Source organism: Sciurus vulgaris, assembly GCF_902686455.1.
Source record: "Sciurus vulgaris genome assembly, chromosome: 8".
Lineage (NCBI taxonomy): Eukaryota > Metazoa > Chordata > Mammalia > Rodentia > Sciuridae > Sciurus > Sciurus vulgaris.
In genome coordinates this window covers 12199831-12210393 of record NC_136468.1, presented here as the reverse complement: position 1 = coordinate 12210393, position 10563 = coordinate 12199831, and the positions used below count along the sequence as shown (strand labels likewise).

At 39.8% G+C, this 10563-nt stretch overlaps 1 protein-coding gene across 1 annotated transcript; it reads left to right on the top strand.

Annotated features, from left to right (window-relative positions):
• Nucleotides 1–6231: 6231 nt before the first annotated feature.
• LOC306668938 (olfactory receptor-like protein OLF3) lies at nt 6232–7188 on the top strand (the record flags this gene model as incomplete). The annotated part of the gene is made up of 1 exon (XM_079152655.1): nt 6232–7188. The coding sequence occupies one exon, from the start codon at nt 6232–6234 to the stop codon at nt 7186–7188; it is 957 nt and encodes a 318-aa protein (XP_079008781.1).
• Nucleotides 7189–10563: the final 3375 nt, after the last annotated feature.

Genomic DNA, 10563 nt, shown 5'->3' with positions numbered 1-10563 from the left:
AAAAAAAAAAAAAAAAAAACTCCTCCTCATGAATCATTTTAATTATGTATATTCTAAAGTTCTTTTCTGACATTTCTTCTACCTTGCTGTCAGTGGATTCTATTAATATAGAATCTAGGTTTGTTTCTAACATTTTCTTCCCTTGTTTTTTCATGTTGTTCATGTATCTTCCCCTCTAGCAATGCAAATCTGGGGTTTTGCAGTTTCCCCCCTATAGGCTTATAGTGACCCTATAGGTTTCCAAAACTTCTTCTTTAAGGGGTAGATCAACATTAGCAGTGCCCAGTACAGACAATATGCAGCCCTAAACCAAATAACCCTTATGAAGACACTAGCAATATTGTCATAATAAATAGGATAAGTTCAATTATTATCTACAGTATAACAAATAGATTTGCAATAAAGTCTGCAGTTTCGAATGGAGGACAAAGAGGATGGGGAGGCGTGTAGGATGTAACTGTTAATGGGATAAGAAAAGAGTATATAGACGTTCTATATCATAGAAAAAGTGAAAGTGTAATCAAAAACAGTTGGTTGTTAGCATGAAGAAAGGGAGAAAAAGACTGAGGAAACAGGAAAGCAAAAGGAAAATAGAGCAAGAAAGTAAAGAAATAAAAACTTAGAATTTTTCAAAAAGGAGGAAAAAAAGAAAAAAAAATCTACACTTTAGCAGTCATATAGTATTCAAACCTCCCAGTCTTCAATAGCCTGATCATGAGAGGTAACTGACAATGAGCTTTCAGTCTCCAGCAGGCATGTCAGGATAAGATTTGCCCCACCTAAAGATGGGAGCTTCTGTTTCCAGGATAATCCAAGATTGCCACATTGGCTTCCAAATATGTTGGCAAATGGGGAGCTGCAGCTCAGGCACGTGGGCATGGTCGGCCAGAGATCCTGGTGGCAGGGCGTGATCAGTCTGGGGGTCTCGGAGGCAAGGTGACGTCAGTTGAGCTGATGGGTCCTACAGACAGGGCTTGGTCAGTCAGGCAAGGGATCCTGCAGATAGCTTCTCTCTTCCACCCCACTGCATTATTCTGCTTTTCTTAGGACTTTAAATGTCACTCCATTGTCCTCTGGCTAGCATAGTCTCTGACAAGAAGTCTGCTTTAATTTGAATCTTTCTTCTGTATGTGATGTGTCTTCTTTTCTCCTGTTATCTTTCAAGACTTTTACTTTATTCTGAGATTTTTATGGCAGTTTGAATCTGATATGCCTAGTTTTTGGTTTATGTTTTAGATTTTTTGGGAAAGGACTGATATTCTTGGATTTGTGCTATGATTTCACTATTTTTCTTACTACTATGCCTGTAAGTATTTCTTCTTCCATCTCAATTTTGTTGAATTTTTCCAGTTATATTTGTAAGATTGCTTCATATTGTCACAGTCTTGGATGGATACTCTCTTCTTGTTATAATTTTTTTCTTTGTACTTCAGTTTTGCTATTATTTTGATGTATCCTTACACTTGCTGTTTCTTCCCATTTTTATTGACTCTACTCATAATGTTGTCAAAACAGTCTTCCCTCTATTATTTTATTATTCATGTCTAGTATTTCCATTTGATACTTCAGTATAATTTTCATTTCTCTGCTGAAAGTCCTCATGCATTTATGCAGGCTGTTTACCTTTTCTACTAGATACTTATATTTATTAATAAGTTATTTAAATCTCCTATATGATAGTTCATATATAAAAGTCATATATTATTGACTTTTGTATAATAGGCTCTTAAACAAGTAGTGTGTGGGAGGGATATGGGAATCGGTGCAATTAGAAATTGAATTGGATTTGGGGTTTCTTGTCACTATGATTGTTTCCTTGACACCAACAAATTTAAATTTGTTTATGCTACCTTTGCTTAGCACGGGGTTGAGTTGTTGGAGTTTGTTTCCCAGTGGTGCTCCTCCTGCAAACCGGAGCCTATGAAGTCATAATAAATATTACTGTGTTGGTCACAAATGCTTATTGAAAGAATAGATTCAATTTCCAGATAGACATCTATGAGGTAACCTTTCTTTGCAGAAGAGAATATATTTCCTGCTTGGGGAACAGCAAGAATTGTAGCGATAAGTGTGGTTTATATGGGGGAGAAAGTAAGGAGAGACTTAGATTGCAGTCGGCTTTGAAATACTTCACTCCGTTGATCTGAGATTTGGTATAGAAGTTATTGATGACTTTACTTTTGAACTGGCTAGCGTTAGAACAAAGTGTCGCCCTGAAAGATCAATATGAAGGTGGTCTACAGAATGAATTGTTCCAGGATTTCTCACATTTTATTTTATCAAAAACACTGAACGCCTCCTTATTACACAGTTTGATGAATTGTATCTGCATAGTTTACAATTCAGTAACTATGTGTGAAATAAAGCCTATCACAACTTGAAAGACACTAAAGTACGTGGCTCTTTTGAACAAAGTGTTAAAATAATAGAGGCCATCAGTATTAATAATTAAAAGGATCTATACAATAGATTTTTGAAGTAGGTGTTCATATAACTTGCTGAATGTTAAAGATTCAATAAGAGGTAGATTATATGCAAGAGTATTTTTTAAAAAAATAGTTATCAATAAATAATAACTGCATATTTATGGGCTATAATATGATGCTTTGATTAATATATACATATACATACAAATTATAGGAAGAGTTTGTCAAACATATCCATCACCTGACTTACTTATATTTTTGTGGAGAATATTTAAAAATTGCTCTGTTAGTAATTTTGAAATATATAATAATTGTTATTAACTGTGCTACCGTGCTGTGCAGTGGATCACTAAAACGTATTCTTCCCGTCTAACTAAAACTTTGTAACCTATAACCAACATTTTCCTTCTCTCTACCCATCCCTGCCCCTCAGCCTCAGGGAGCCAACATTCTACTCTCTGTTTCTATAACTTCCACTTTTTTAGATGGGAAACTTAGAATTTGGGAATTTACTTTCATTGCCCTCAGCTGAGTGGAAAAAAAACAGTAGAGATGAGAACTTCTGGAGACTGACTAAAATCCTCATTGTCATGGAATTATCCCTCCATGCTGCCAAGAAAATACCAACCAAATCTTTCAATTTAATTGGAGCTTATAAATTAGAGGTGGGAATGAGGAGAATATGTACTTTCTATTGTCTGGAATGATACAGAAACTTTGTCAAAGACACCTAGTGCTGTAGTATCAGAAGCCATGGTAATATGATAGTGGCCATCCAGATGTTTGATACATTGAGCATATAAGATTAGCAGGCAATTAATGGATATTTGAGAAATAGATGAGTCGGCACGTGGATGTTGGGATGCAAGAACAGGTGAATGAGCAGATGTGAAAGTGAATGGGCGGAAATTGAGATGGTGGTAGATAACTGGGAAGAAGAATGGACAGGTAGGCAGAAGTATGACTGAGTATTTGACTTGGTAGTTGAATGACTAATGAATAAATGATTCATGTAAAAGTGCATGAGGCAAAAAGGAATATCATAAAATTATAATGTGATTCCATTCTTCAAAAATTATATTGAACCTCTTCATAAATATTAAACATTTAAAGGGGTACAGAAAGTTAACAATTTCGTGCTAAGGATTCTTGATGATCTTGTGCTTTTCCTCTTCTCCCCTATAGATCATAAAAATCTCTTTACATACATTTTATTTGGAATCTTAAAAAATGTGTCTCTATGATTTTTGGAACTTTAATAGCAGGATGTAAATATACTCAGGTGTCTTTCAACACTTGCAATGCCTAAAGGTATTCTTTGCACATAACTGTAGGGTCTGAAGCAAAACCCAAACCCTTTCATCTACAGAAGTGATGTAATGGCATCCTAGAGCCAATGGTTCACCTGGCAAGGATTCAGGACAAGGACATGCTAGACTAGGAGTGCCAGGGCTGACAGTTTGGTTTGGGCTCCAGGAAAACATCCTAAAAACTCATGAAGCAGACTTCTATGACAGTTTAGAATAGCCTAAGGCTTCAGCTGCGTTTTGGAGGGAGGATGAACACCTACCAAGGGGAGAAGAAGGGCAACGTGGAAACGTTTCTCCTGAGAACTGGGAGTGGGAGCAATTAACACCCTAATGCACGAAGCCCCCGAGGGGAGTCTGGTGGCCCCGCGCTGCTGGTGCAGCCACCACATGTCCTTAGGTCCTTGCAGGAGCTAATTTGAGGGCACTTATGAACTTCCTCGTAGCTTCCCTTGGAACCTAAACTAGTCTCAGGTGACTTCTGAGCCCTGGAGCCAAAGGGGTTGAGGTCTCTTGATTCTACCAGACATCATTTGGTTGGAGAGAGAACTCTTCAGAAAACAACTTTAACCTGGACTGAAGTAGAAATGTTCATTTTTTTTCAGATGCTGATGAACATTTGAGAGCTCTTAAAAAAACACAAAGTAAATAGGCTTTTGGGGGGACAGAAACTGCACTAATCTGATTTGCTAGAAATATGAGCATGAATGTTGAAAATCTTCTAAGTTTTACAACAAATATAGCAAATTCTGCTTTCTAAAAGCTAGAGAGTTAGTGGTGTGTGTGTGTGTGTGTGTTGTATGGATTTCTCATTTCCAAACTTTAGAACCAACAGGGGGAATAAGAAAGATTAAAACAGAAGGGGAAGAGAAGGATTATTACGAATATCATGGATGAATTCTGCCTTATTTTTGGGGAAGGAGATTTAGAAGAAGAATCCAGACATACAGTAATTAAAGTGGTAAGAGTTTCAATGGAAACAACAAAAAGATTTTCTTTATTTAAAAAAGGTTGATTGAAATTTCACTTTTAAATTAGGTGTATTGTGTCATGGAGAAGAAGGTTTGTGTGAAGAATCTGAACACCTGTTTTTGGTCTTTGTTTCTTTGTCATAGAGAGAACAACTGAGTCTTGATATTTTCCACTTACTGGATAATTATAGACGGCACGTGAAGGTACTTTAAAGTAGGGCCAACAAAAGGTAATATTTTTTCACTTTATAATTTGACAAATAAAAATTATATGCATTTATTGTATAGACCTTGAGTACTTTTACCAGACAAAAAAGCAATATGTGAATCAATACATAGCTTGGTTTAGCCATGTCCATCCAGGTCATATTTTAAGAGATATTTTAATATTTGCTCTTCACACCTCTTCTCTGACTTTTGCTGGAGTTTCAGTGCTATTCACATTTAAAGTTCCCTTTTTCTATTCATATGTGATTATTTTAAAGGACCCGTTTAATTCAATATGCTAGTTCATAATGAGTTTAGGTACTTCTATTTTTATTCTCATTTAAAATTATTTCATTTTTAAATGCTTCACAGAAAGGACAATGCTCAACATAAACACAATACATTCCAAGCATTAGCGAAGGGCCTTTAAGGGGACAGTTTTTAGCATAATATTCCTATGGCATTTATATTTGCTTTTTGTGCTGGGTATTGAACTCAGGGCCTTCCTCATGCCGAGTGTGCCCGCTGCCACAGAGTTGTGCCCCCAGCCCTGATACCTTCCTTATGCTGTCACGTGGTATTCTCTTCACTAAGGCCACAGTGATTACTCTACATTCACCATAATTCATAAGACTTGGCAAAAGGAGATCCTCTCTCATGGTGCTTAATTCTAAGGGGTAGATCATTCTTCCCCACGTTCTGAGCAGGCAGCGTGGATGGTTTTTGAGGAGAAAAGAGACATCTCAAAACATGAGGAGAGGTATGCTTTGAGATTTGTTGAACATGAGGATGATATGACCCAAAAATATAAATTAGGATTTTATTGTTTATTAAAGGAGGATTAGATGACTAGCTAGTAGGAAAAATCCTGGGGTTGGTCGAACACTGAGGAGAGAATCTAATGCTATGTATATTCCCGAGACGGGTTTAGTTGACATACTCAAGATAGTTCTTTAACCTGCCATCTGTGTACTTCACTGCTTGGTGTTTGACCTGCAGTCCTCAGGGCCATTCTCTTTGGCCTGGACAGAGGGGAGTAAAATGGCAGAGCTCTGGAAAGGAGCACGCTCTCACCAGGCTGTAACTGACATCCTGGTGCCAAATCGTGTCCTCATGAAGACGCCCCACTGCCTTTCAGATGCAAAGTGGATCTGCAAAAACACATGGGCATCCAGCCCGACTTCTTGGATGATAGTCTTGGATGATCTGAAGGACTAAGCAAGACACAATGGCCTTTATAAAGGCATGAAAACTTTCCTTGTATTTCTTGATAAATATCTCTTGTTATTTCTCAATTTCACTACAGATTAACATTTTTTAATGGGAACATATAACCAGACATGGGAGAGTGAATTTATCCTCCTCGGACTGTCCAGTGACTGGGACACGCAAGTCTCCCTCTTTGTCCTGCTCTTGGCCATGTACCTGGTGACAGTGCTGGGGAACTTCCTCATTGTTCTCCTGATCCGACTGGACGGCCGGCTCCACACTCCCATGTACTTCTTCCTCACCAACCTCTCCCTGGTGGATGTGTCTTATGCCACAAGCATCGTCCCTCAGCTGCTGGTACACTTCCTCGTGGAACACAAAGGCATCCCGTTCCTGAGCTGTGCTGCCCAGTTATTTTTCTCCCTGGCCTTGGGTGGGATTGAGTTTGTTCTGCTGGCAGTGATGGCCTATGACCGCTATGTGGCAGTGTGTGACCCCCTGCGGTACTCAGTCATCATGCATGGGAGACTGTGCACTCGGTTGGCCACCGCGTCCTGGGTCACTGGCTCCATCAACTCTCTCATGCAGACTACCATCACGTTCCAGCTGCCCATGTGCACAAACAAGTATATTGATCACATATCCTGTGAACTCCTAGCTGTGGTCAGGCTGGCCTGCGTGGACACCTCCTCCAATGAAGTTGCTATCATTGTTTCTAGCATAGTGCTGCTTATGACGCCCTTCTTCCTGGTCCTCTTGTCCTACGTCCAGATCATCTCCACCATCCTGAAGATCCAGTCTACACAGGGAAGGAGGAAAGCCTTCCACACCTGTGCCTCTCACCTCACTGTGGTTGCCCTGTGCTATGGCATGGCCATTTTCACCTACGCCCAGCCCCACTCCAGCCCCTCTGTCCTTCAGGAGAAGCTGATCTCTCTCTTCTATGCCATTTTGACACCCATGCTGAACCCCATGATTTATAGTCTACGGAATAAGGAGGTGAAGGGTGCCTGGCAGAAACTATTAGGACAGTTTTCAGGGATAACGTCAAAACTGGCAAGGCGATGACTCAGGCGCATCACTGGAGAAGAGAGCTTCACCTCTGTTCTCCCCACCCAACTCCATGTGACAGGCATCAGCTGCATTGCCCTGGCAACCAGGAAGCAGATGACGTAATGCGTACTGGTGTGTTATGTGGGAGGCTGAGCGCGTGTTGGGTGTGGGATGTGGGAGCATTCTGTCACAGCAGTGTGGTCAGTGGAGATAAGCATGCTGGTCTTGGACTCACCTCCCTCTCTCAGTCTCCATCCCCATGGCCTGAGATGTGACTCACCTTTTTGATTTGTCATATTGTTTCTAATTGTGAACTTGTGCATGGACCTTTCCTTGGACCACTTGTCCTTAGCAGACACATTTTGGAAAAGGTTTAGCTGTTTCCAGTGGAGACAAAATGCATTTTCACATTTGAAGTCTCACTTAGAATAATGTGTGGGTATGTAGCCCGTGCGGTCACTGCGTCAGTCAGCGTTCTAGGAGGGTGTTGCTGTCAAGGCTGATGGAAATGTCCTTGTGCAGCACCCACTGAAGGTGGATGCAATGCCGTTCTCTGAGTGCTGCAGGTAGTAAATGGGAGAAAGATCAGATGAAGGTCATGTTTACTCCATAGGGATGTAACCAAAAGTTGTTTTCACCCAAGGACATTAATGTCCAAGGGAAATTTAAGTTTCAGGCACTAATCGACAGTTTTCAAGCAGTTTAAGAATGCTTTCATCGAGTATAAAAAGGGTATTTTTAAAAATGTTAAAATTATCTCATCTCTGGAAAATCCATTAACTTTTCTCTGAATCTTTAAAACCAAAATAAACACATGACTTTTGAGAAAATGCCCAAAATGTCCAAAGCATAGTTAATCTAAGCAAGAGAAGACTTGTTAGTCAGATCCCATGAAAGATAAGACCCTTTTAATGTGGGTTTGGGGGAATTCCATGTCAGTCAGCTGTGCAATGCTATCCTCAACTCTCTCCTGCTCCCTCCTCCCGATGACGGGGCTTGTCATCCTTTATAAACCTAGTGACCTGGGCTTGAGAGTGGATCTCATCTCTCATGAAAGACCCAAATCATGTAAAGTCAAAGAAATAAGTAAAAAGGGAAAATAAAATGGACAAAAAGTAAAGTATATGAAAACAGCTGTTCTTCTGGCTTCCCTGAAGGAGTCTAAGTATTCTCTGCATCACTTCTTTAAGTCAGTTAACTAGAGGTACCTATATTTGTCAACCCATTTTCTCAGAAGCTAAGAGTTCCCACAGATTTGCAGACTTATATAATCTGAAGCCCATCTAACATTTGAATTTTACCTCGATAGTAAATGCGGTCCTCACTGAATCTCCAGAGATGGCAATAAGTTTCTATCAGTGTTGAAACAAGCTGTATCAGTGGGCTATCGGCTGTGTCAGGGTCCATGGGCGGGCGGTCTTGAACACAACAGAAGCATGTATACACACAGTAGGGATGGCGTATGACCAAACAATTATAATGCAAGTGACAAGTGTTTCAATGACAGGATGCCCACTGGGAATGATTGCAGCAGGTTTTCTATCAAAGGACCCTTACATTGAGACCAGAACGATGAGACTCAGTCATTCGGATGACTAGACACCTGTATGAGGAAAGGCTGGTAAGAAGTCGTAGGGATGAGGCAAGCATGCTAATTCAAAGATGTTGGAAGCTCAATTGCAAGGGCGGGAACAGTGGGGAAGTAGGCAGGATGCAGCAGGTGTGTGGCTTGGTCAGATCCTTGTCTATTAAAGATGTTTTCATTAGTGCCTTACGGTTATGCGTAAGAGTAGGACTCATTTTGACACACTCATACATGCATGGAATGTACTGGGCTCCATTTCAGTGCCCTCTGCTTCTTTCCCTCCACTTTTCACCTACCCAGGTCCCTTCTTATATTTGACTCATCTTCCCTCTGTTTACTCATTGTTATTTTTAAGATTGGTGTTTTATAGGCATACAAAATTGGAATTCACTGTGGTACATCACACAACTATGTTAATTCGATTCTGCAGTTTCTCCCTTTGCCCTTCCCTCTTCCTTCCCACTCAGTCCTCTTCTTCTACTTCACCCTCCTCTCTTCTATTTTCATGGAGTCCCTTCCCTTTTTTCCCTTGTTTTCCTCTAACTTCTACAGGTGAGGAAAAAATTCAATCCTTGACTTTCTGACTCTGGCTTATTTCACTTAGCATGATGTTCTCCAGTTCCAGGCATTTACCAGCAAATGCCATAATTTCATCCTTTATGGCTGAATAAAACTCCATTTTGCATATATACCACATTTTCTTCATCCATTTATCTGTCGATGGGCACCAGGACTGGTTCCATAACTTGGATATTGTGAATCGCACTGCTAGAAACATTAACTACAGTATGCTGATTTTAGTTCCTTTGGAAAATACTAAGAAGTAGAGTAACTGGGTCATATGGTGGTTACATTTCTAGTCTTGCGAGTAGTCTTCATATTGCTTTCCAAGCTGGTTATCATAATTTGCAGTCCCACCTACAAAGTGTGAATGGACTTTTCCCCCACATCCTCACCAGCATTTATTATTATTTTTATTCTTGATGACTGCCATTCTAACAGGAGAGAGATCAAATCTCAATGTGGTTTTGATTTGCATTTATTTCCCTGATTGCTAGGGATGTCAAGCATTTTTCATCTATTTATTGGCCATTTGCATTTCTTCCTTTGAGAAATATCTGTTCAGTTCTTTCTGCCCATTTGTTGACGGAGTCTTTTTGATGGGCATTAAGTTTTTTGAGTTATTTATATATTCTGGATTCTGATCCCCTATTGGAGGAGTAGCTAGTAAAGGTTTTCTCCTACCCTGCTGCTCTCTCTTTGTGCTCTTGCTTCCTTTGTTGTGCATAATCTTTTTAATTTGATTCCATCTCACTCACCAATTTGTGGTTTTATTTCTTAGGTTCTACTGATCTTGTTAGGGAAATCAGTGCTGGTCATTCTCTTAGAGTGTTGATTGTATGTTTTCTTTGAGCTGTTGCAAAATATATGGTCTAATTCCTAGGTCTATGATCCACATCAGTGACTTTTGTGCAGGGTGAAAGACAGGGATCTACTTTCATTCTTCTTCATATGGTTACCCAGTTTTCCTAACACCATTTCTTAAAAAGGTTCTTTTCTCCAACGCATGTTTTGGACCCCTTTGTCAAGCATCAGATGACTACATCTGTGTGGGCTTGTCTCTGTGTCTTCAATTCTGCTCCACTAGTCTTCATGTCTGTTTAATACCAATATTTTGTTACTGTATCTCTGTAGCCTAATTTGATCAGGTGTTTTTATGCCTCCAGTATCACTTTTCTTGTTCAGTATTGCTCTGGTTATTCTGGTACTTTTATTCTTACGTATGAATTTTAGGACTTTTTTTT